This window comes from Octopus sinensis, linkage group LG2 (assembly GCF_006345805.1).
Source record: "Octopus sinensis linkage group LG2, ASM634580v1, whole genome shotgun sequence".
In the NCBI taxonomy this organism is placed as follows: Eukaryota; Metazoa; Mollusca; class Cephalopoda; order Octopoda; family Octopodidae; genus Octopus; species Octopus sinensis.
In genome coordinates, this window is record NC_042998.1 from 111,682,753 (window position 1) to 111,710,058 (window position 27,306).

General features: G+C 36.7%; 1 protein-coding gene across 1 annotated transcript; it reads right to left on the reverse strand.

The window, feature by feature from the left end:
- Positions 1–329: 329 nt before the first annotated feature.
- Positions 330–26,501, reverse strand: LOC115230308 (gamma-secretase subunit Aph-1). The gene is made up of 7 exons (XM_029800514.2): positions 26,347–26,501; positions 13,926–14,164; positions 12,843–13,007; positions 11,669–11,763; positions 4,829–4,951; positions 3,053–3,180; positions 330–1,167 (listed from the first exon to the last, which is right to left on the reverse strand). The coding sequence occupies exons 2-7, from the start codon at positions 14,036–14,038 to the stop codon at positions 991–993; spliced, it is 801 nt and encodes a 266-aa protein (XP_029656374.1). The 5' UTR covers positions 14,039–14,164; positions 26,347–26,501; the 3' UTR covers positions 330–990.
- Between the last annotated feature and the right edge of the window lie 805 nt (positions 26,502–27,306).

Genomic DNA, 27,306 nt, shown 5'->3' on the forward strand with positions numbered 1-27,306 from the left:
AAAATCCCCACTAGTTTTCCCTTTAACTCTTCAATAGAACAATTCTTGTAATCCTTATAATTAAGATTCATTTGTATTTTCATTTGTCACACATTTTCAAACTATAACCAAGCCTTTCATCATCTACTTTACCCCTTCAATAGGGGTTTATGAACCACTTTAGTCTCCTTCTAATTGACAACTCACTCTAGTGCCAACTCCCAGTTTACAATGAGATTTGTTACTTCTTTCAGAGATAACTAAGGAAACTAGCTGTAATGCATCATGTTGTTGTATGTTGTTCAGTGTTACCATGTGCATGATTCAGTGTTACTCAAGACATAACCCACTTTTAGGAGCAGCATTTTTTATTCAATGTTTGGTCATGTCTTCAAGAAAATAACAAGACATATGTAGACTGAGTTTTTCCTTCAAATCCCATCTTCATGAGAGTTGATGGCTAACAAGTCTTCATTAAATTAATTGGAATTATGAAAAAGTACATATTCTTCTAAAAACTTGAAGAAAGCTGAAGACATTGTTAGTTGAGATATTATATAGAAAATAAGCAAAGTGACATTCTGTCAGAATTTTCTGGTCAACATGTAGCAGTCTTATATTTAACACATCACACTAGATCAATGTGAATGAGTCCTGCATCCACCACATCACACTTATTCAACATGTAGCAACCTCACATTCTCCACATCACACTAGTTCAACATGTAGCAATCTTACATTCCCTTTGTCACACTCGTTCAGCCTGTAGCAATTTCCCATTCACTACATCATATTTGGTCAATAATGAGTCTTACATTCAGCACATTACTCTTGTGTATTTTACAGCCAGTCAACTGAATAGTGGTGTCAATGAAAGACATAAAAGATAGAGATGAATAAAGTTAACAGGGTTCAATCAAAGACAAAGAATAATTTTTGTTGTTTTTCGTTTTGTTTTGGAGGGAAGGGAGTGTTATTGTTTTTTTTGTTTGTTCATTTATTATGTTGCTTTCAGTCCGTCTCATGCCTGCCTTTACTGCAACGCAATGCCAATGGCAAATATTTCAGTGAGCCACCTGATAAACAGAATGCAAGAGCTCCAGTTATAAACATGGTCAAGTAAGCCACTACTATAGTTATTATATACTGGGTTGAAATATGTTCACGACTTAAACCATTCAGGTATGTCTGAAAGAGAAACAAGAAACAATTTTATTCAAAAGTTTAAACACTATTTTAATGTAAATGACATAAGACACTCAAACACAAATTTGGGATAGAAAAGTTAAGTCTTCACTAATAAGAATTGACCACATATCTATTAGTTACTAGGTAACCAGTATCAATTATACTACAGAGCCTCTGCCATTCTTTCTTTTCAAATCATATACAATAATTGAAGTTTTAAGAAACAATGGTTTGATAGAATTATTAAGTGTCAGACAAAATGACCTGCAGCATTTATTCCATCTCTTTATATTTTCAGTTCAAATCCCATTGAGGTCAGCTTCATTTTGCGTAGTTCCAAAGTACCAATTTAAAATGATGAATATTTGTTCTAACTCTTTACAATGGTAATCTCCTGCAACATAGCTGGTGACAAACTGTATCAGATCTCACCATTCCCTTGAACAACTTCAAATACATGGAGAGGGGATACATGCTACATGGACAACCAAAAATGTTCCGTAAAAGACTTTGCCCAAGCCTGTTTCCTGAAGAGGAACTTTCCAGGAAGAGATACAAAATCAACTCTAACTGGCAGAGGCCTTAGAAACTGTTATTTTAACTTATAATTTGATCATATTCATAGATGTAGTTATTGCAAACATCAAACTGTAGTAAAATACCTCACTATGTTTCACATTAGTAGATGGATGAAAACATCGATAGAGGCATAAACAACAGTTGATAAGTAGGCCTAATATGCCATATATGGCTTTAAGGCTATCAGTTCTTGTTCTAAAGCAAAGAAACATGATAGTGATGGCCAGAAAATTACAGTTAATCATATCAATATTACAGACTGAAAAGGATGCTAACTATCAGAATGTGTAACATTAAACTGTATTGGTGGACAAAGGTCTGATGTCATCTTCCCTTTCCATTCAAAACCATCTGAGCTTTTCATTCAAAGGTCAATAAAATACTCCTTGTACTGGGAAGAGATACACACTGAGTAATGTATGATCAAACATACTAAGATGGCACTGGACAAGGTATTATATTACATGCTAGTAGATCATACTGGGATGAAGTACACATTATGTATTGTAAAGTATTGGTGTGTAGATAATGTGGTCAAAATCATTAAGGTGTTTCATTGTTTTTGTTCAAAATAACTTGTTAGAAAGGGCATGTTGGCATTAGGAAGGGCATCCAGCCGTAGAAACATTGCCAGATCAGACTGGGCCTGTTGCAGCCTTCTGGCTTCCCAGACCCCAGTTGCACCGTCCAACCCATGCCAGCATGGAAAGTGGATGCTAAACGATGATGATGATGATGTCTCAGTTCACCATGAGAGAATTACCTGACAGTGGATTGCCACCTTATTAAGGAGGAGATTTACTTATCCACTTAGCACTCTGAAAATGTTTTTGAAAAAACAATGACTCAGCTTTGACAGGTTCCTAAATATCATATTGTCACCATCACCATTTAACATTTGTATTCCTATAAGTTGGATGCTTCAACAGGATCCAACTAACCTGGGGGCTGCATTAGTTTCCAATGTTTCCTTTGATAAAGTTTCTACAGCTAGATGCCCTTTCTAATGTCAACCACTTAACAAAATATACTGGGTGCTTTTTTCAAGGCACCATCACTTGTCTGCTTAGTAAAGGTTTACACTTTCATAGAAACAACTTCTTTTAAAATGAATTAACAAAACTTCAAAAACTTCAACTAGGTAATAATTACCACTATAGAGTTTTAGTAACTTTGCATGTTGAGGAGAGAAAAGAAAACTGAGAGAAAAGAGATTTTTCAACTGAATTAATTACTACTACTTACAATGAATATAAGATATTAGTAGTGACATTAAAAACAATAAGGGACACTAGATATTACTTACCACAGAAGATGTGAGCATGTGGCTTAAGATTACAACAGCTACCCATATGTACTTCTTTTTATCCCAAGCAAAGAAACAGATGATGCCCCAGAAAGTGTGTAGGAACACAAATGACAATGTCAGGAAAGCTAAACAAAGAGAAACAAAAGAAAATCAGTTAAGCTTTATAAAACCACTGAAATTCAGTGAGATTAGTAGTTATTACACAAATTAGTGACTTTTAAAAACTTTTCAGCCTTGATTAGTTACTCATGTCACATTATCTTCTTGATCAAGGCAATGAAATCCAACATGTAAATTCTCTCTCTCTTTCGGAGAGGCACTGAGCAGCTATACGCACACATACACACACGGCAGTAACTTCTGCCTACTGAATTCAATCACAAAGCTCCGGTCGGCTCGGGGCTATAGCAGAAGACACCTACCCAAAGTGCTACGCAGTGGGACTGAACCCAAAACCATGTAGTTAGGAAGCAAGCTCCCTAACCACACAGCCATGCCCGCGTCTACTATATATATATATATAGTATATATAATTATATTGTAAAATTAATATGATTGGTACATAGTCTAATTCACATGAAATATCTCAGCAGGAGTCATTAGTTCAGTGGCTCTCAACCATTTTTTACCTATGGACCCCTTCAATTCCTAATTTACTGGGGGGTTGGGCTCATAACCATTCAATGTCTAAAAAATCTTATTGTATTTTTAGGATTAAATATTATTAGGAACTGTATGAAAAATTGTTTAAATATTTTGTATATTGTAAACATATAACCAGTTTATTGCACATAAATTTTAACAAAATTTGATATGGACCCCAAGGGCCATATGGGCACCTTTTGAAAAACTACTGCTTTAATTGGTAGGCTTAATATACAACCTGGTTTAACATCATCACCTGATTGTTGGGTACCTTTAGCAGAGGCAGTAGTTACTCTGTTCCAAACCTTTAGATTAAAATCCCAATTCACATAAGTACATCAATATCACTAATTGGTGAAAGCTGACTAATTTACAGAAAATAAAAGTAACTATATTTCATTATCTGTAAAATAATGAAGGAAAGACATTAGTACTCTTCATTTTTATACCAGTTTTTAAATAATGTAATGGGTTGAATAGGTTGCAACAGTTTCCACATTAGGTATTATACTAACATTTTTAAAGATCTAACTACTTCACTTCAGAGCTTCTTTGTTCTAGTACACTTTAATAACCTTTCTACAGGATGGCTGTCACACATTTCCATGCAATATACATTATCCATACATGTCCATAAAGCAATGCAGAATCTCTGTTTCACATATTCAACATCAAATCTCAGAACTTACAAAGAATTAGTATTTCTAATAAAAACAAATTTAAATCATTAAAAGTTAACAATGTCCAAACATGATGGAATGACACATCTGATAAAAAAAAATGGAAACAACTTATGACATCAAAATACACACTGTCAGCACTTACAAACAGAAAATTTATAAATTCATTATAAAAGCATAATAATTATTGTAAAATGCATAAAGCATTTCAGAGTCATCTAACAATGACTTGGGCCGGGATTACATGTTGAAACTGAAGTTGAAGAGCTGTTAAATATACTTTGAATTTAAAGTGAATTTAACAGCTTTGTTACTAAGTGGCTCTTCCATTTTATTGTTGTATAAAATATATTTTTGTATTGAAACATAAGAAATAAATCAAATAGAAAGAGAAAGTCAAACAACCAAATATTTATCATATTTATTTTCAGATTAGAAAATGTTTTACCTGAAGCAAGGAAAAAATAAGGTGAATCTCCATGAATGCCAACAGTACCAGGTCCTACCATGTCAGCTAATACATTAATAAGTGAGAAGGCACCACATATAATACCAAAGCCAAGTCCAGATACTGAAATATAAAAAATAGACTTAATATTGTAAACTAGTCAAAAATATAATTACTTCTAAAAATAACAAATAAGTGGTTATTAATGGTATGCAGGTTATTATACCTAACCTACTTTGTATTCATATCTCTATCCTCAATATACAGAACTCTGGCTAACCATGTTCTCAGCTTCTTCCTAGATACCATCTAAGTTTTTGATAGTGCTCCTTGCTACCCACCATTTTTTTCATTCTTTCCAAGTCTAGCTTTACTCATTCTATCATGCCACCCTGTGTTACCCACCAGCTGGCTGAGACAGTGCGCCATTCAAAGATCCCTCCTAATATTAACTACTATAATCATCATTTTTGTCCCCTCCTGTGACAACTGACAAATAACATGCACATGTCTTAAGTATGTTATTTCTCATCACAAAAAAGACTCCATTTACTAAACAACAAAAATATAAACATATTAACTTTGTCTAAGTTGTCATCATATTTTTCTAATTGGACTCAAAAATGAATCAATATCATTTTCATTCTAAACTTACTGTAAATAAAAAAAGAAAAAGCGAAATCATTTTCAGCCGTATCCACTAATAATCATATATAAGTATGATGGGCTCTCATCGATTTTGAAAAACAAGTGTTCCTACTGTTTGCTCAATGAAATTACCCACTCTGTTTTATAGTGTAGGTAGCTGAGTATTCCACAGACATTTGTACATGTAAAGTAATCCTCAGACAGACTCAGAACAATTCTCTTGTACAAAATTAATGCATCCATCCGAGCTAACACAATTTCTGTCAAGCCAATTTCAGTTACCAGGTTTGGGTAATTCTGAAGCTAGGTGCCACACAGTTGGACTAAACTAGGAACCATGTAATTTCAAAGCAAACTTCTTAACTATACAGCCATATTATCACCACCATCACTTTTATCCTATTCATTTTATACTGGCATGAGTTGGATGGATCCCTTCTGGCACTACGCCTCACCATGTGGTGCAGTCTTCCAGTATCTCCTTTCAGGTGTACAGTTTCTTGAAGTCAGCAACAATCACTTTGCATTTCTTCCTCAGTTTTCCTCTTCTATGGGACTCTGTTACTCAGATTCCCTGATACTTCTTTACTCAACTATTATCTTCCTGGCTACACACAATATCTGAGTCTTCTTATACCTAGTTTTTCTCTGATCTGTATTCCTTCATTCATGCACACTTAATATCACACATTCAACAGAGCATACTCACCCCATTCCTTTCCCAACTTCACACAACCTCCACATTCAATGCCTATATTTATAAGTAAAGGGCATCATACAATCTGTCCTTTATTTACAAAGAGAACTACTTTGTTGGTAATAACTTCCTAACTTTTTTTCCATGCCATTTGCATTCTGGTTACTATGCTTTTGGAACATACCCCTCTCCTGCTACTTATATCACCTGGGTAACACACTATCAACTACTTTTAGGGAACCTTCCAGGTATTTGAAAGAATTTATTTCACAAGTGTTCTTCCTGCAAACTACTCTTGTGCATCTACCTATGATCTCACTATACACCTTGTGCTTTCATACTTTAAATTTGATACATCACATGGAATTCTTACCAACTCCTTTTCTACATAATAAGTATAACCAAATTCCAAATAATAATGGAGTCCTGTCTTCTTTCATGCTAATTAAAACTTTAGTCTTTCCTAAGTTTACTGTGAGACCTTCTGCTTTAAATTCCTTCTCTAAATCTTCAGCCAATTCAATTAGTAGAATTATATTATCAGCATACTAGAGTTCTCAAAGAAAGTCAGTCTTAGAGAACTAAGACTAGTGTATGTCCTGTTCACCAAATATTTTCAGCACCTCAGCAACAGTCCCTGAGGGCCCAGCTGCTTCTCCTGCCTTCATATCTTTAAATACACACTCAATTACATAATTGTTAACTTCAACAGATGGTCCCTCTGTGGAGTCTGGTTCGGATGCCCCCACCTCTCTCTTTTTATGTATTCTCCACATTCAGCAACCTCTCATAGTAATATTTCCACATACTCTTTCACGCTTCAATGACAGTAAGTGCACTGCTATCATTCTATACACACATTTCTCCAACAGCATCTTGGTTCATGATGACACACTGCTTTACCTCACATTTCTGATCCTTTCCTTACAGAAATTGGAACACCTCTTATTTTAAGTTTCTCTCCATACTTTATATACCCGATACCGAGTGATCTGATATGTTCCTTACCATTTCTCTTTTCTTATAATCCTCCCAGTTCTGTCTCTTAGCTTTTATGGCTCTATCTACTGCACCATTCCACTATCATGTCACCTTCCAAGTAACTGAAATGGTCTGTGTTTTGCAGCAAGTTGTCTCATAGGAACTCCAAATGACTGTTATAAGTCAATATCTCAATCACTGTCTTGTTAGGCACATCCACTGGTATCTCTTTGGACCTGTGTCTGGTTGAGGGATCTTTCAACTTCCAAGCCTTCCTTTTTCAGGTTAATTTCTGCCCAAGAGTTTAGTTCTTCTGATGATGTCAATACTCACTAGTCTATGTTGAGTGGTACTTAGTATTCACAACCAATTGTCTGGCCTGCACATTTACCTAATTAGTAGGTGGGTGACCAAGAGACTACATGGTTTCCTGAAATTAGCTTTGCAAATGATGAGACCATTTGCATCACAGAACTCCAAGAGTCTTGACTTCTATTCAATCCTTGTACTATATACATAGACTTTATGTAGATTTGTATCTTTCATGATGCTGTCCAACCAGTTCATCCAAGTCATCAACTAGAATATGGAAATTGCAATCATTTGTAATCAAAATAATCAGCAAGATGACCTCATAGAAATGGTGCTTTGGTTCATCTGTCAGACCTCATTGTGATACATATGCAGAGATCACTGTTGCTGCTATGTTGTCTAAGATTAGTCTAAGCTTATTCATTCTATCACATACTCTACTTTAGTTACTTTATTTATGTATTTCTTAGCCAACAAAATTCCTACTCCACCCAGAAGAATTTGTGCCTGTGTTTCTGCTCATAAGGTATCTGACGAAGGCTTCCCACCCGTGGACATATTTACAAAGTAAGAAAACAGCACAGCTCCCATGACTTCAGGAAACATTTTTTCACGCTGAGAGTTGCTGAAGCGTGGAACAAACTGCCGGCATCGGTTGTTAGTTGTCAGAGCACTGCATCCTTCAAAACTTCCATGCTTCCTGAGATTCGCCAACACTACACTTGATTTTCTCCCCTCCATACACACACAAGCATGTTCACTTTCCAGACATTTCTACATTACTGCATGTACCTTATATGCACTTTCTGACAAGTTGTGGTGCACCTGAGCACTGTATACAATAATTTCATTATATTATATTATATATATTATTACCTCTATATACAGCACACAGCTACTTACATCTACTCTAACATCTCTACAATCTCTCCACACCTACCTTTCATTGAACCAATGTTGATGGTAGCAGCACTGAAATTTTGCACCTGACCAGAAGGGGAAAGTTTCCAGTGGTGAATGGATGGTTTGCTGTCCATTTTTTGGCATCTGAAAGGAGGAGAGTTGGTGCGATCGTTTGATGACAGTTGAGCTGTTCTTACAGATGACCTGACATTCCCACCACACCATCCCACTACCATACACAGCACAAGCATAGTGAATATCAGTCTTATATACATAGGGGTTTTGTTTTCATTGTATTTGTGACTATTATGATTTTAACAAAATTTAATTGACTTAAAGCCCTTCCTAACACCAACCACTGTCTAGCATGAACTGATGGCATTTTAGTATGTCCCCAGCATCAACAGTGTTGTCTGATAGAACTAAGTGTCTCTTCTATGCTGTATGGAGGTTTCTATTCAGAATTTTGCTCTCTTAGGCATAACTTCCACAGCAATTTTCAGAGTCCACATCTCTTTTTTATTCAGAGTTACTCCTCTTGTAGATGGTTGTCAGTTCTGCAGCTTGTGGCATTCCATGCCTCCTCTAAACAAAATTTCATTTAGAACAACAGCTCTCTTTGTAGGTCACATTCATAAGGCTGAGGAGTCACATGCTCAAGTTTGAACCACACAAGGGATCATGTAAAAGCTCCTTCACTGCCATATGTTGTCAGAATAGTTAGAGTTGATGGAAGTTGGTTATGATTGTTAAGATAGAGGATGAGGTCAAACAGGGCTACCAACATGCTGGTTAGCTGACATATTTAGCAGGCAAGGTAGCACATCTAGTTTAGATAGATAAAAAAAAAAATATTGGCTCAACTTTATTTAAATTCATGTCTCTGTGTTGCTATCCAAAATAGTAACTGTGATACCACCATTATTCTAATGAGCTAAGCAGAGTATTTAAAGAGACAAAAACCAACAAACAGATAAAAAGATTCATCTTTTTACACAACTTAAAGAAACACACACAGCAAAAAAACAGAGTAAATATGGAGTGAAACATCAGCTACAAATCAATAAATATGTATTGAATGAACTTTTCTTTCTCCAATTTGTATGTCAAACACATACATACATTGTGTACGTGTGTGTGTGTGTGTGTGTGTATATATATATCATCATCATCATCATCATCGTTTAACGTCTGCTTTCCATGCTAGCATGGGTTGGATGGTTCAACTGGGGTCTGGGGAGCCCGAAAGCTGCACCAGGCCAGTCAGATCTGGCAGTGTTTCTACAGCTGGATGCCCTTCCTAACACCAACCACTCTGAGAGTGTAGTGGGTGATTTTATGTGCCACCGACACAGGTGCCAGACGAGGCTGGCGAACGGCCACGCTTGGATGGTGTTTTTTATGTGCCACCGACACAGGTGCCAGACAAGGCAGGAAAACGACCACGATCGGATGGTGTTTGTTACGTGCCCACAGCACGGAGGCCAGTCGATGCGGTACTGGCTACGGCCACGTTCGGATGGTTTTCTTATGTGCCACCGGCACTGGTACCACAAAGATACAAATTCCATTGATGTTCATCTATTTTGATTTGGTTTGATTTTGGTTTGATTTTCACTTGCCTCAACAGGTCTTCACAAGTGTCACAAGAAGGAAGGTATGCATAGGTGGACTGACTACGTCCCAGGTAGGGGCCACGGGTTATGGCCTCACTAGTCTTGCCGGGTCTTCTCACGCACAGCATACTTCCATAGGTCTCGGTCTCTAGTCATTTCCGTGGTGAGACCTAAAGTTCGAAGGTCGTGCTTCACCACCTCGTCCCAGGTTTTCCTGGGCCTACCTCTTCCACAGGTTCCCTCAACTGCTAGGGTGTAGCACTTTTGCACACAACTATCTTCAGCCATTCTCGTCACATGACCATACCAGCACAGCCGTCTCTCTTGCACACCACAACAGATGCTTCTTAGGTTCAACTTTTCTCTCAAGGTACTTACACTCTGTCGATTATGAACACTGACATTACACATCCATCGGAGCATACTGGCTTCATTTCTTGCAAGCTTACGCATATCCTCAGCAGTCACGGCCCATGTTTCACTACCATGTAGCATGGCTGTACGTACACATGCATCATACAGTCTGCCTTTTACTCTGAGCGAGAGGCCTTTTGTTACCAGCAGGGGTAAGAGCTCTCTAAACTTTGCCCAGGCTATTCTTACTCTAGCCGTTACACTTTCAGCACACCCACCCCCGCTGCTGACTTGGTCACCTAGGTAGCGGAAGCTATCAACTACTTCTAGTTTGTCTCCCTGGAACGTGGTAGAAGTTGGTCTCTGCACATTTCCAGTGTTATTTGCTCCTAAGCATCTGCCACAGACAAAAACTATTTTCCTAGTTAGCCTTCCTTTGACATTGCTGCACCTCTTATGTGTCCATAGCTGACACTTGGTGCACCTTATAGAGTTTCTACCTACACCTTTTTTACAGATCGAGCAGGGCCATCTACCTGAAGTCGTTTGTGATTGGTCCACCTTCCTACTTATTAGGACTTTGGTTTTGGCTAGGTTGATTCTAAGGCCCTTCGATTCTAATCCATGTTTCCACACCTGAAACTTCTCCTCCAGTTCTGATAGTGACTCAGCAATTAGAGCAAGGTCATCAGCATAGAGGAGCTCCCAGGGGCATCCTGTCTTGAATTCCTCCGTTATTGCTTGGAGGACTATGATAAATAGGAGGGGAGTGAGGACTGAACCTTGGTGGACCCCAACCTCTACCCGGAATTCTTCACTGTACTCGTTGCCAACCCTCACCTATATATATGTATATTTATATATATATATATATATATATATCAGTAATAATTAAGATTCAGTTGAATTGGGTACTTAAGTTGAGGCACCAAGTCAGTCCAGTATTGTCTGCACACCTCAAAGTTAGGTGAATAGCAAAAAGAAGCAATGTAGTTATTTTAGTCTCTAGTACTGATGAAAAATTTGCTAAAAAATTATACTGGAGTATCCTGTATGTTGGAAATCTATATGATCACCCACACACATTCACAACAAACTATATGTAACATGGTCCAATGCCCTCACAGGCAGTAAACCTAGTACATGAATCATTCTACAAATTAATCACATACAGTATCTCACACAGTAATTTGTGATCAATATGTTTACAATGTACTAGTAACTATTTAAATTTCATCTAAATATTGACTACTCTAATGTAAGATTATGTATCTATAACATGACAAAAAATCAAAAAGGATTAGTGTATTAGTAAACCAAACATCTTACCATATGCCATGATGCTTTTATTAGTGATATCTTTGGGTCGTATATTAGCACTTCGACCTTGCTGACTGACTCGTTGAAGGCCTTCATCTGCTTTTCTGTTCAATGATAAATTTAAAACAAATCATAGAAAGGAAATATAACTGAACAATACACAGACTATTTTTCACTCTTTTTCTTTTTTTATGAAACTTTACATTCATTTTGTTTATTTTAGAAAGACAAATTTATATATTTATACAACTTGATATTTTTTCATTGCTTAGTCAAGAGAAAGGAGCAGTATCAATAAGCATTGCAGACCTATTGAGATTTATGAAATTGATGCAGATATTTGATGTTCATCTTGAACACCTATAAGCAGATATTTAAAACAACTTCCAAATTGGATCATTAATTTATTTTGTGGTGGAAGTTTTTCTACAGTTAACAAATTTCAGTTGCGATTTTAAGTTGAATATGAAGACTTTAATAGAGGCAGTTTAGGAATGCTCAGGTAGCATAAAACAAAGGCCAGTCAGTCTTAAACAGCTTCTTATTAAAATTAAGTGAATTTGCACAAGTTGGATTTTCATGCAAATAAATAAATTTTTTTTTTGAAATGTCTGCTGTATTATTGTTTTTGAAACAGTTTCCAATTCATAATACCAACCACTTCAATTAAAATGTGATGAGCTAACAATGTCACTCAACTAGTGAGGAATAGCAGCCAAATTCTACCATATTAAAGAAAAAAAAGAGACATTGTATTATATAATTCTAAATACATTATGGTTGAAAAAAAATAACATATGGGTGGTCACAGCAGGAATGTTTTTGATTATAATTTTATTCAATCAGAGATGGCTTAACCCTTTCACCTTCAGATTCCTCTATCAAATGTAATGCTTATTTATTCACATTGCTTTAAATTTAAACGTACATTATCTTCAAGATTTTCCTAATGGGATTGCTTATTTGTAGAAAAACATTGTAGGGTAAGTGTGAGAGGCTGGATCTGACCAGTTTGAATGCTAAAGTGCTTGAGTATATCAACAGCATCTGCTAAAATGTGAAAATAGTAGTCATTCTCTGCTAAGATCTCTGTCTTCAAAATACAAAGCAACTATCAAATTTTGACTAAAACATTACTCATTCAAACATCATATCTTGCAAACTGAAGAAAACAGTTCCTTACCGTAACATTTTATAGAAGAGATACCGAAAGAGTTCTTGGATTAGTACAGAAAAGACCAATCCAGTTATTAAAGACTCTCGCAGTTTGTTGGCACCACTCATAATTTCTTTTGCCGCAAACCAAAGGATCGATGAAAAGAGAAGTGAAAGCAGCCAGAAGAAGCCACTGTGGAAACAAACAGAAGAACTATATTACATTTTGTAAACGAATAATATAGATAATTAATGACTGTCTAATGTAGACATTAGACAAAATACTTTTACGACAGAACCAACCAAATATTGAATTTCCAACAAGCCTGTGTCTATTATATCACCATCATCATTACGCAGTCAGTATCATCATCATCATAGATATACTTATTACTATCATAACCAACATCAAAATTATCAATGTCCCAATCATCATCAACGCCACCATAAACAACAGCATCATGGTAGAGTCATTTTAACCATCAAAAACACATACACTGTTGTATATTCACTTTATTTTGAAATATATATAATCATTAGTAATGACAGTCTTTTGTCAAAGATCTACTTCACTATAGTTCTTAAAAGTTGTAGAAATGTTCTTACAGGCAGTTTAAGATTTCTTTATTGGTTAAGGTACACGCATGTAGCAGAGAAAAGAATGAATGTGTTGTCTATGTCCATCTGAATGGCATTAACAGAGAAATTTAATGAGTACTGATTAAAAATCAGAACCAGGCTGGACACTAAATTCATAAGGAAGCCCATTCTACAATGAATGTTTATGGTGACAATTTCATACAGAAGAATGATCACAATAATATAATATATATTAGGATGATGGCATAGCAGAATCAGAAAGAAGTTGGACAAAATGATTTGTAGTGTGTAGTGCCCTTTACAATCTGAGTTCAAATCTAATAAAAGTCAACTTTAGATTTCATCCCTCTAGGGTCAATAAAATAAAATATCAGTGAAGTACAGATGATAGGGGATGTGATATAATTACACTGGTACCCTTCCTGACAAAATATGTCTAGCCTTATACCAATGTTAGAAATCAATGTTATACCAAAAAATTGTATAAATGGAGTAAGAAGGATTCACTCACCTAGCAATCAAAACAATAACCCTTAAGGGATCAGGGGCAATTGTAAAGATAAACATTGCCAAAGGAGGTCCAAAAGCAATGAATGTGCAACCAAAGAATTCCATCATCGTCATGTTGGCAGATTTTGGTCTAGAGATCTGTATAGAAAAGGTAGCTTTTTTGCCAGTAGCAGCAACACAGGAGTTTGAGTGTAAATTAACAATGGAGGCACAGGTGCGGGTTTCAGCAGGAACAGTTAGCTGTAATATAAAATTAAATAGAATGAGAAAGGTTTGAAACAGTGAATGGAGATGCAGAGAGATATTAAGACATGAATGACGAACAAATAATGGTCAACTGACACTTGGAGGTACTAGACAAATGTGAAACCGATTTTGTTTCTAAATCATTGAATGGGAGGCCAAAGGAAAGGCAAGAAGGATTTATAATTAGGCCTCAGTTAACCTTAAACTAGTACCACCAACCAGATTTTGTACATAACAACCTAGTAAGGGAGCTCTATGTGATAACTCAAATTGCTAGAAATAGTACCTAAATGACTCTCAAGTCACAGTCTGCTGTCTTTAAAAGACAAAAGAATTGAAACCAAGACTGAGAAAATAAGGAAGGTTACAGCCAGAATGCCTCTGATTATATGTCTGCATGATCAGAGTTTACCTGGTGCTAAACAACAAGGACAACCAGACAAATTTTGAAATCAAGTAAATATATATAATCTCAAGAACTCAAGAAGAATTGTAAAAGATATGTGTTAGCAGGAGTCTATACAATATAAAAAAAAAAACAAAAGAAAAAAAAGAGCAAAAATTATGTTAGTATGCCATGAGAAATGAATAGATTTGACATTTCATATAGAAAAGTCTTCATTAGAGAAGAATTCTCATAAGAAGGGCATCTATTCAGAACATTAAATATTTCTGTCTTCTCAGAGAACACTCACTAACATAGTTTATACCTTTGCTTTTATAGTTAAGCAGCTGGTGGACTTGCTCTCTTATGAGGCTAACTCAGAAATTTCAATGTACCATATTTGATGGCATAAAAGACACAAAAGCATATTAGATACATCCTAATTTCAGGAAAAAAGTTTTTGTGCACATAGAAGACCCAGAGTAATTTTTTTTTTGAGACATTTTAGGGGGAAAAAGTGCATCTTACATGTCATCAAATACTGTAAGTCATTCATCTTATTCAACTCTCTCAAAGAATTCTCGTCTTTTGTTTGTTTGTCTACTTTTTTTTTTTGCTTAAATTGATTATTAGCTTAAATTGATTCCAAGATCTTCAAGACTGTCCTTTGAAAGGAAGATGAATGTATGGGGTGATATCAAAAGGTTCCCGGACTAGTTATGTTTAGTAAAAAAAAATAACTCATTTCCCTAAGTTTTAACATCATCTCCTTCGAAATAGTCACCTTGTGCAGCAATACACCAGTTCCAGTGTTCCTGTCACAGTTGGAATCTGGCCTGGAATTCATGTTCCTTAAGTTAGTCAAGGACCTTCTGCAATTCGCTTTGAATCTTGACAACAGTGCTAAAATGGCAACCTTTGGGCTGTATTTTCATCTTGGGGAAGTGATGGAAGTCCACAAGTGCTAAATCTGGCAAATAGGGTAGGTGTAGAAGCAATACCACAAATAAGAAAAGCTTGATGAAGAATCAAATTCTTCACACTCCACAGATCCAGTCACTTTCGCTAAGTGTCCTTCCTCAAATGCTTCAAAATGTCACTGATTGTCCTCTGACGATCCTCATGCACAAGCTGATGAATTTTCTCCATATTTCTAGGTGTGACACTCATGGCAGGTCTTCCAGATCGCTCATAGTCTTCCAGGGACTTCTTTTGCTTATGACGCGCCTGCACCACTTGAAACATTGCATATGACCCATTGCCTCATCACTGCCAAAACCTGCTCAATGTCTCTGTAGCAAACTTCCCAAGTTTAACGCAAAGTTTCACATAGGCTCTTTGTTCCTATCCCTGACAAAATCACAGACTGCAGCATACACGTGATCACAAAAAACACAAATTTCACAACTTGCAAAGTAAACATAGTGATGTCGCTCAACACACTGCTAGCTCTCACTGCACACACAACCCTGTGCTGTCATCTGTTGGTGCACTACAGAACCTGTCCGAGAGACTTGTTGATACCACCTCATATCCTCAAACTAGAGAACTGGCTCAAATTCTTGTCACAAAGTGAAACTCATTAAAAAGCACCTGAATCTACTCTTTTTATTTCTCTACTTATATCACAATTGTTGAACAGTAGTGTAATTCTTACAAGTTTCCAAAGGACTAAATCACCAGATTATTGTATTCAGGGAATATTAATAACTCAATACAGAACAAATATCACACATAGCTCCACATACAATTAGTTCCAAGAAAAGAAAGCAGGCCTAGAGAACTGGAGCAAACAAAGTAATTCAGCCACTGTAATTGTATCAGATACACGCACACAACAACAACAGCAACATATCACACCACTTAAACTATGCAAACAGAGAACAGCGAAAGTAAAACATAAAATACAGTCAACAAGGAATTTATTGGAAATATGAGGCAAAGTTAAAGAATATGAGTCACCTGCTATGGAATATTGCTCACCATTAGGTGAGATCAGAAAATAGTGAATCATCATTAAACAAGATCATAAAATAGTGAATCACCAATAGATTAGACTGTGGAACAGAGAATATGACAACGAATGCTATAAGGATTGACTGTAAGTTGATGAAAGTAATTCTACCTAATTGCTTGACCTGCAAGAAATAGCAGCCAAATTTTTATCATATCACATCCTATATATAAAAGATGAACATATTGGATAATATCATCCTAGATGTGCTGTATCTAGAAAGAACAAGCCAGGATGGTCACAGGTGATACGTCATTGATCATAAATCCTGCTTGAAGCTAACTTGGGTTGAAATAATGATAATATGGATTGACTGACTGACAAATAGATGGCAATAGAAAAGTATGTACAAACAGAAATGTGTGCATGTGTGTGTGAATACACAAACACACACCCGGAAACTTGCCTATTTTCCCAACCAAAGGACAGCAACAAAGCAATCATCATGATGGACTCAGCTGATAACTGGATCAAGCCTACATGGCACAAATGAATTGCTTGACCATTGGAATGCATTTCTTCCATGGAAAGCAAAAGAGCAGATATTCCAATTTAATAAGATGAAAACTTGAGTAATACATGACAGGCAAGCAAAAAACTGAAGGTGATATATATTTGCCACTTCTATCAAACTTTTCAGGAACAGTAAGCATTCAGTTCATTTCTCGGTGAGACTGGCCACTCTGCTCTCCTTTTCACCTTAAGGTCTTGGAATCAGAATCCAAACAACTTAACTGATCCATCATTCCAGCACTCCACAATACTTACCAGAATGATGGAGCAGTTTCTCAGCATGCCTCTCAGTTTGCTGGGCTGCAAACCCTTCAACATCTGAGGAAAATTTAGCTCTTGTTACCAGCTAACATGCTTTTAAGATGGTGCTAACCACCTCAGCCACCATGGTGAACAACACTATTAGAGAGAATAATAGGGCCATTTAGTTTGACCATCAAACAGATGCTGCTCAAAGTTCCACTTTTTGAAGGACTGAAACTGGGAAGAGCTGCTAAGTAACAATGGTCAACCCCACTACAAACTTTTAAATGATCCAAACTAATCAAAACCTCACCAAAGCTAGGTTTGTTACCCACATTCTATATGACATCATATGAGGTGGAGGGTAGTGTAGATAGATCTGCTTTAGTTTCAACTTCTGCAAGCACCAACTTCATTGCAAGCCCTTTGGCTAGAATCTTAACCATTTTGTTACCATATTTCTGTTGAGATACTTTGTGTTTCTTCCAATTAATGTTAAATATAACAAAGAATTTAGTAAAATAACTTGGTTATCATTAAGCTAATGTTAGCTACATAAATTGTGACAAAGGTTTGGTGGAAGATTTTAATTCACCAAACCTTTGTCACAATTTATGTTCCTAACATTAGCTTAATGAAAACAAGACATTTGTACTTCAGAGTCAGAGGCGGTTTCAGGCAGGTTGGTATCAAAAAGGTTAAACTATGCGTTCAGCAGAGATATGGGCCAGAAATTATCAAAAGTGTCCTCCTTTTCCACTTACTTCCTTAGTAATGCTACCACAACTCAGCTCACAGAACTGGGAACTCTCTCATTATACTGCAGATGTTAGTTTGGCATGTAAATGTAAAGTTTGTAGGGTAGAACATCCAAGACAGCTCACACAAACACTTACTGCTGACCATATCTCAGGTTCTGTTATCTGCTTTTTGCAGTGCTTCATGTTTTCTGCCAGGAGCTGCAGCAAACTACCAAAGTAGACTCCAAAGTCTATTACTGTCTCTAGTCCGCCAACATCATCACTTGCATTGAACAGTTAAGCAAAGTGCCAATGGAAAGCCTCAAACATCTGCCCGGAATTTCATAGAATGCACCCATCCTAATCCATCAAAGGCCAAATGGTGGCTTTCTTTCCATTTCAAGAGTCCGCCACAAAAGCCTATTGAATGGCTTTGTTCTCTTAAGATTTCTAAGAAACATCTTGGATCTGACAACATAATTTTCATGCATCTTATTGAAGAAATAATTAAGTGTCAAACTCACCACTGGCCTGTTGGTTGCTATATCTTAGCTAATCAACTCTTTTAATGAGCTCATTAGTTCCCAACTCTTATCTACTTAATCATGACTTTTTTGCTAAATTCTATCAATTCTCCTATTATCACCCACATCAGAGCACCTTACCACTAGTTGCTCACAATCATCCCCATCAACTGTTGCTTAATTAATTCACTAATCCAGCCCCTGTCAGCCTTTTACATTGGGAACAACGCATTGAACTTCCAATAAGGTCCTTTGTTTATTAATAATGATTTCTGATATGAGTAAAAGACCACAGAATTGGTGACAAGGACATAGTCACTTATACTAACTCTCATAGTTGATTGATGCTTATTTTATTGACCCTGAATGATGAACTATAAAGTCAATCCTGATGTGGATTCAGAATCAAAAGCGATATAATTAAACAGACCCTAGTTATTTGTCTCATATGTAAGTAAATTGATAACAACTAATGGGACCAGTGAATATTTCATGAAATTAATGATAATCTTATTGGGTTATTTCTGAAAACTTTATCCAAAAAACCTGAAAGCGTAGCCTGTGTTGTGTCTGTATCAAAAGATAGTCATTCATCAGCTAATCACTGCAAAGCAAAGGAAATTGGAATACGATGATTACTTAATGCACTTTATATATACACTTTATATACTTTACGCACAATTTTATAGACTTAGTACACAACACTCTCCCACTTTATCACTCTTCACCTTACCCTCTCTTTCTCTCCCTTTTCTTTCACTCTTTGCATTTCCCTAATCACATGAAAGTGTTACAGACAGGCTAAGTAACGGAAGAAAAAAAAACACCTCTACCTCTCCTTCAACTAATGTGGAAGCATTATGGACAGGCTAAGTAACAGAGTGACAAGCAGAATTATTATAAGATTGCAAAAGATTGGCAATCTTTGGAGCACAGGACAAAATGCCTAGTTATGGCTGTTTACATTGTGAGTTCAGTTCCTAAGAACATCAGCTTTGTCTTTCATCCTTCTAAAGATGATAAAATTAAATACTGTCAAGCATTTTATTTGATATGTATTCTCATAATACATCCTACATCTGATCAGAATCATAATAAAATATATGGTTTCAATTCTATTTCACTATTATCAGCATTTGCTGTTTCATTAAACGATGTTACCCATAATCCCAAAAGAATATTTTCTCCCTCATGTTCTATCCCTGACACCCTAACTCTGGCCCCCTCTATCTCTGTCTCGCTCTGTCTCTCTCTCTGTTTTGATAACCCCTTGCTTCACCAACACTTCTTCCCTCCTCCACCACCCCACCCTATATAAACTAGCTCAGCACTCGGATTCCCCTACTCTATTTTAATAACTCCGCCGAAAGAATACAAATCCAGAAGATACTCTTTCTAACTTTGGTGTGTCACGGTACGCCCACCCTCCCACCACCTGTACCAGAAATCGCTATCCTCTGTCATCCTTTGGTTGTTTCCGATGAACACGTCTAAAGGCTTCTTAACGCCATCCACACCCCTACTTAGGGTTTATCTCCCATGTAAGGTAGTGATCATATAGCACATAAAAATGATGGTGTAATGTATGCAGGTTGAAGGCCAAATGCGAGCCTTCTTTTCAGGTACATGACACTGCTGTCCCCCATCCCAGGGTCTCACGGCCCCACACCTCCCACACCCTCAGGGTTGGCACACTCAACGTGGACACACTGAAAGGTAGGTCTGGTGAGATTGTTGAGATGCTTGAATGGAGACGTGTAGATTTGTGCTGCCTCCAAGAAGTAAGGTGGAGAAGAGGTGCCACTGGGTTCCTCACAGGCAAAGAACACAGGTACAAGGTTTTCTGGGCAGGGAACACTGACAGGATCAGGAGTGTGGGTATACTTCTTGCGGAGAAATGGGTTGCTAAGGTAATCGAGGTAGTCAGAGTATGTGATAGAATACTTACAATTAGATTAGTGCTACATCATGGGTTAGCAACCATTATCTTGGCCTATGCTCCTCAGCCGGGGCTACCTGATGGACAGAAAGACCGATTTTATGATACCCTCTTGCAGACCACCTTATTGACGAATGACAGGGACCTTCTCTTTGTGGCTGGTGACTTCAATGGACATGTTGGACAACATGCAGGGGGCTTCCATAGAATACATAGTTGTTGGATCAGGTAATGAAGGTCATGGAGAGGGTCATAGCCCAACAAATTTGGTGGAGAGTCAGTCTAGATGAGATGCGGTTTGGGTTCGTGCCAGGTAAAAACACCACTGATGCTATATTTCTGGTAAGATAGCTGCAAGAGAAATACCTAGCCAAAGATTAACCTCTGTATCTGGCTTTCATTGACATGGAGAAAGCCTTTGACAGGGTCCCCCGATCCCTTATCTGGTGGTCAATGAGGAAACTAGGGATAGATGAATGGTTAGTGAGAGCTGTGCAAGCCATGTACAGGGATGCTGTCACTAAGGTGAGGGTTGGCAACGAGTACAGTGAAGAATTCTGGGTAGGGGTCTACCAAGGATCAGTCCTCAGCTCCCTCTTATTCATCATTGTCCTCCAGGCAATAACAGAGGAATTCAAGACAGGATGTACCTGGAAACTCCTCTATGCTGATGAACTTGCTCTAATTGCTGAGTCACTATCAGAACTAGAGGAAAAGTTCCAGGTGTAATAGCAAGGATTAGAATCGAAGGGCCTTAGAGTTAAAACCAAAGTTTTAATAAGTAGGAAGGCAAACAAACTACAAATCCCTTCAGATGGATGGCCCTGCTTGATCTGTAGAAAAGGTGTAGGTAGAAACTCCATAAGATGTACCCAGTGTAAGCTACAGACACATAAGAGGTGCAGCAATATCAAAGTGGGGGCTAACTGGGAAGATAGTTTTTCTATGTGGCAAGTGCTCAGGTGCTATTAGGTTGTCAAGAAAGTTCTTGTGGAATTTTTGATTCTGGTTTTAAATGATGTATTTTCAAATTAATGTTCATTAAATTACTTTGATTTTATATATCATTTTAAAGCCCATTTTTCACTCTATCTAATCATGTTACTCTTTTTCTTTTTGAATAATTAGGCCATTTTTTCCAGAATGTTGAATATAAAATGGACAAAAAGTAAATTCGCACAATTTTCTTATTCCAGTTCAAGCTAGGCCGAAAAGCTGCTGAAACAGCTCATGATATCAACGATGCGTTTGGTCCAGGAACCACTAATGAACTTACAGCAGCATGGTGGTTCAAGAAATTTCATAGCAGTGATGAGAGTCTTGTAGATGATAAGCGTAGTGGTCGGCCATCGGATGTTGACAACAATCAACTAAGAGCCTTAGTCGAAGCCAATCCACGCACAACTGTTCGAGAGCTTGCTTCTGAATTAGACGACCATGTTCATTATGCTACAAAAAAACGCAACCAACCAAAGCTCTTCAAATCATACATTCTCATCATAAAAAATTAAGAACACATTAAGCAATGGTAGTTATTCATATATATATGGTCACAGCTGGATTGACTTTCATTGTAGGTTTGCCTGATCCTGAGTGACTGGAAGCTAAACAGCAACAGAAACCAATGAGTTGTGATTTCTGCCACTCGTCTCCCACTTATCTCAAAGGCCCTGCTAAAACGACAAGGGCTTGGTCCTTTGGTTATAAAATTATAAAACTAAGTATCAAAATAGTTCTGAAATAGAATAAATCGTTTTTCTGTTTTGTTTTATTTTGTTTTTTATGGTTACGTGGGAGAAGGAAGGAGGCAAGATTTCCATTTGTCCCCGCCCCCACCCCACCCCAAAAAACACCCCTTTTTTATTCAATTTTTTTTCCTACACAAACCTCCATTTTCAGTTACGGAGAATACGAATCTGCAAAAAAAATTGGCAAAATTCGGCATTTTGAAATTACCCCACCCCACCCCCCCACTAAATTCTTCATTTTTAACTTTTTTCAGAAATTTTTTTTTGTCAAAATATGCGGAAAAAAGGGAGATTATGATTCTGAAACAAATTTCCAAAAGTTTTTCTGGTTACAGTTAGGATTGGGGTTTTAGGGTTAGGGCTATGGAAAAAAGTGAAAGATGAAGGGGCCAAAAATTTTCAAAATTCCGATTTTTTGCAATTTTCCAGAATCTCCGTATCAGAAAACGTGGGGTTTTGGCAAAAGCAATAATTTAAAAACAATAATTTCCGAGAAAATGGCGTGGGGAAGGGAGGAAGTCTTTCCAGGAAGGGCAGTGCCTCCGTATCCTTTAAGTACCACCTTGACTGATAGAAGGAAAGAAAGTAGTTTTTATTTTCCCTTCAGCAACCATACATAAACTTTATTCATAGTTAAATACATACAAAAAAGTGAGCAAAAGAGACAAAAAAAAACAAAAAAAAAATTTACCACCTTAGGTTGAAAATTTTGGGGCGCTGGGAAACCTCTCTAATGACTTCAGAGGCACGCCAGCACGCTTGCAGCGTTGCCGTGGGTGATGGCGAGGCTGATGCGCTGGAACAACCAAGCGCCCTCACGAGCTTAACCAGTGAACTTCTGCTAGGCGAGCTGCCAATCAAGACAGGAATCTCGCAAGTTAGTGGTCCGACCCCATAGGATGGAAAATGTAGTTGGCCGACAGATCGATGTACTTCAGGATTTTGAAAGTAGTTATCCTCAGAGCAGAGACCTGGCCGAAATGTTTGCAACAGAGTGTACTCTGCTAAAAGTACTCAGTGGCCAAATGGTAATATCAATCCAACTGACAGATTAAGCCTACAAACTAACAGGAACGGTCTCTCCAACATACTTTACATATAGCTTTCATCTCACATATTTAACCCAAGCCTATGGTAAAGAGACTTGTCCAAGGTACTAAACTCTGGAATCAAGCTGGAACTATGTTGCTGCGAAGTGAACTTGTTTACCACATAACAATGCTTATGCTCACCTCACAAGAATGAAAATGCTGATGTTTTGAGCCGGAACTTGGTCGGTGAAAGAAGAAATGTAATCTGATGTTGTTCAATTAATATATTCAGCTTTGTAAAATATTTTTATAACTGACTGGTTCTTGGTAATCTCTGAATTAACTGTCCTAAATTCACAAGATTTACTTGTAAACAATACGAGTTTTTATACATTCCTGTTTCAAAACCAGTGATACATAACATCACACACTCCAAACCAAATTCATCTTCTATCATAAAGAAGGGACAATTTGCAGAGTTCACTAAAAGCCATTCTAAAGAAAGCAACTTGTATCTGCTAACTTCATTTCAACAAGCGAAACATGAAGATTACCCTTATTTTATGTATCTCAGACGGAGAATGAACGGAAAAGTTGAATTTTGTGGAATTTGAAATCAAACCATGAACAATAGAAGGGAGGTAACTAAATACAAGCTATTTCACTGTTCTGACAAGCCAGTCTTTTTTCGAAGACTGATCAACTAAAAACAGTTGTTTAACTCTCTGTTATTTATAATTCATCAGATTTTTATCAAATTCAGGCAATGTTTCGTTTGTCGTAGCACACGTTTCCGTCGATTTCCTCCGTCGATTTCCGTAAAAAATATAAACACTGAATCGGCCATACATACATACATACATACATACATACACACATACATACACACACATACATACACACACACATACATAGATACATACACACACACACATACATGCAGACATACATATACACATACACCGAGTAAAAAATTACACTGAATCGGCCATACATACATACATACACACACACATACACACACACATACATAGATACATACATATACATATACACATACACCGAGTAAAAAATTTCAGTTATCTCTCTTTCACACATTACTCTGTCTCTTCGCACACACTAACAGAAGCACTTCACTTACACAACATACTGTCCGTCTCCCACACCCCATCAAACACACACACGGGGACTTCAAAAAGAAATTCCCTCGTCATAAAATCGCTTCCTCTTAGTCTCTTTCGCTCTCATTACTTCAAATATTCCCGCAAAGCCATATGTAAAAAAATAAAAGTTTTTTACGGAAATCGACGGAAACGTGTTCTACGACAAAAAATTCAATCCATCCCTCAAAGTCAGAATCTCCTATTTTTCTAAATGAAGTAATACAATGTCTAATGTAGATCGTGGTTTGAGGGAATTTGATTGCTAATTCTGGCATGTCAAAAGACCGCGTAGAAAGCTCTCTCGTTGCCTTAAGATGCAAGGTCTTGGAATTAAGTTAACTTTGAAGCCATGCAGTTAACGGTTTGAATCCAATGCACGACACCTTCGGCAAAATTTACCCAAAAGTCTTCTATTGTAGTTCCGGATTAACCAATACCGTGTGAGAAGGGAAATTGGGCAGAGGTAATTGTGTGGAAGCCCATCCTTTGAGTGTGTATGTGTGTTGCTGAAGGGTATAAACATCGTCGAGAAACAGGAAAAACAATCGGTGCTTTTGAATGTATCTTCGTTCCACTCATGTTGTGAAGACATTTTCCCGTTACTTACGACGTTGGAAACATGTAGCATCACGGTATTCTCAAACTACGATATGATATAGACATAAAGATACTAGGTTCGATGCTCGACACCAACAACTTTTTTTCGCAAAATGAATAGACTAAGACACTAAAGGTATTAACCGCGCTTCAGTTTTATATATAAATTATTATACGCAAGCAGCCATAGACTAAAATACCGGTGTGTATAACATTTATATGTACGTATTTTAAATATTGATCAGACGGTTATTTTATCATATCTATATTTTTAAAAGATATCAAAATTGTTTTAAAACGGAAGCATGCACTGCAGTTTACTGCAATGAAGTACCCAAGCACCGGTGAGGCGCATTAAAAACACTCTTAATTTTGTAAATAATTCTGGTATCTTTTGACTCATGTCGAAAACTACAAGCAATGAGTAGGGCACAAGTTTGCTACGGTACAGTGGTTGAAAAAGGAAATTATGACCATTATAAATTAAAATTATGTGATACAGTTGGTATGTATATATATATATATATATATATATATATATATACATACCAACTGTACACAGTTAATGTATATATATATATATATACACGTATACATACCAACTGTACACAGTTAATGTATATATACATATACATACCAACTGTACACAGTTAATGTGTGTATATATATACACATTAACTGTGTGTAGTGTGAGAAATATGTTACTGTTCAACCCCCAAATCAGCAATAACCGAATAAACACATGACTAAAAGCGTTCTAGTCGTGACCATACCATCAATGTATACATTGTCCCACTGTTTTTAAAAGGAATAAGATATGAGGGAAGATTTCACTGCCATCTCTGACAGACTAGGTTACAACGTATAAGTTATAACTATTTTTCCAGCCTGCTCTCTCTATATATATATATTCCGTTACAATTATTAACGAACAATAACTTTAAAAATTTTATACTAACACTTAACGGAAGTGATGGTATGACACTTAACTTCCACACAACTTTAGAATAAAAGATGTTTTTGACTACTATACTCATTTCCTGAGATGGGTGTAAAAGTTTATAATATATATATATATATATATATACATTCAAGTGTGTGTATATGTATATATATGAATGTGTGTGTACACACATACACCTGTATGTGTATATTTTATAGATGTGTAATGATAACTGACACATGATTCAGTTAAAACAAAACAAATAACATCATTTCTAAAGGAGAAGAAAAATGTAAAACAAGGGAATTGAGAAAAACAGTTTTAAGATCCTCTTACCTGCAATTTTAAATTAGGATTAGCAGAAATATTATAATCCAAGAATTTCAGAAACAAACAGAATATTTCCTGGTGTAATATATTATTCGGATTACGGACTGTCGCAAAATAGCAAGTGCAATACACGTTATGATTAAGTGAGACACACCAGGAAAATGATAGAGTTTATTAATAGAAGTTTCTAAAAAAATTTACTTTTGACAGTTTTCGATGGATCAGCATTTATTTATTGTTTCCGTGCTTTCTTACAATATATTTCCTACTTCTGATATTGCACGACAAACACGCATTTCAGATTAAACAAATTTTACGGAAGCTCTGAAGTGCAAAAATGTTATTGATTGTAATTTCGATTCTCTCACAACAGGCAACTATAACAATAACATTGTTGAACACAAAGCGTTCATTTTAAATAAACACATGCACGCACACACACAAACATTTGAGTGTATATGCACTTATATGAGTGCGTATGTCCATTATTCATTTTATTTCAAGATTTCTTACCAACAGAAAAAGAACAGGTTTCTAACCAAGATCCAAGCCTCTTTCATTGGAATTTCAACATCTTTTGTTTGTATATTTTATGCATGTATTCTCATGCATATAGTTCGATATCTAGATATGCTTATGTATATTCAAATAATAAACTTCTGTAAAGTTTTACAAATTTTTGCAGTTCCAGTGATGGATTGGATCTGTAGTTTTCGAGTTAGCCGTCTCCCTTCTGGTTTTGAGAAGCATAATTTCTCAAGATTGATATTTAGGTAGTATGTTACATATCCCAGGGCCCCAATAATTACAGGTATAAATCTGAACTTGTAATCAGGATAGGGTAACTGCAGATTTCTCAAGTGTTCAGAAAAGGTATTCTCTTTTTCACTGATCCTCAGCTTTATGCTAACATCTGCTGTGCAGCTAATTTGCACAACTATGCACAGTTTCTATTCTCTATCCCAA

What these genes read in the sequence shown, in the direction of transcription:
- LOC115230308 (XM_029800514.2), bottom strand. Translation starts at nt 14,038, where the DNA reads ATGACGATGATGGAATTCTTTGGTTGCACATTCATTGCTTTTGGACCT. An exon ending in CTCTTCTATAAAATGTTACG is followed by an intron (nt 11,764 to 12,842) that starts GTAAGGAACTGT and finishes ATCATTGAACAG; the next exon opens with AAAAGCAGATGAAGGCCTTC. An exon ending in TTATTTTTTCCTTGCTTCAG is followed by an intron (nt 3,181 to 4,828) that starts GTAAAACATTTT and finishes CTCTTTGTTTAG; the next exon opens with CTTTCCTGACATTGTCATTT.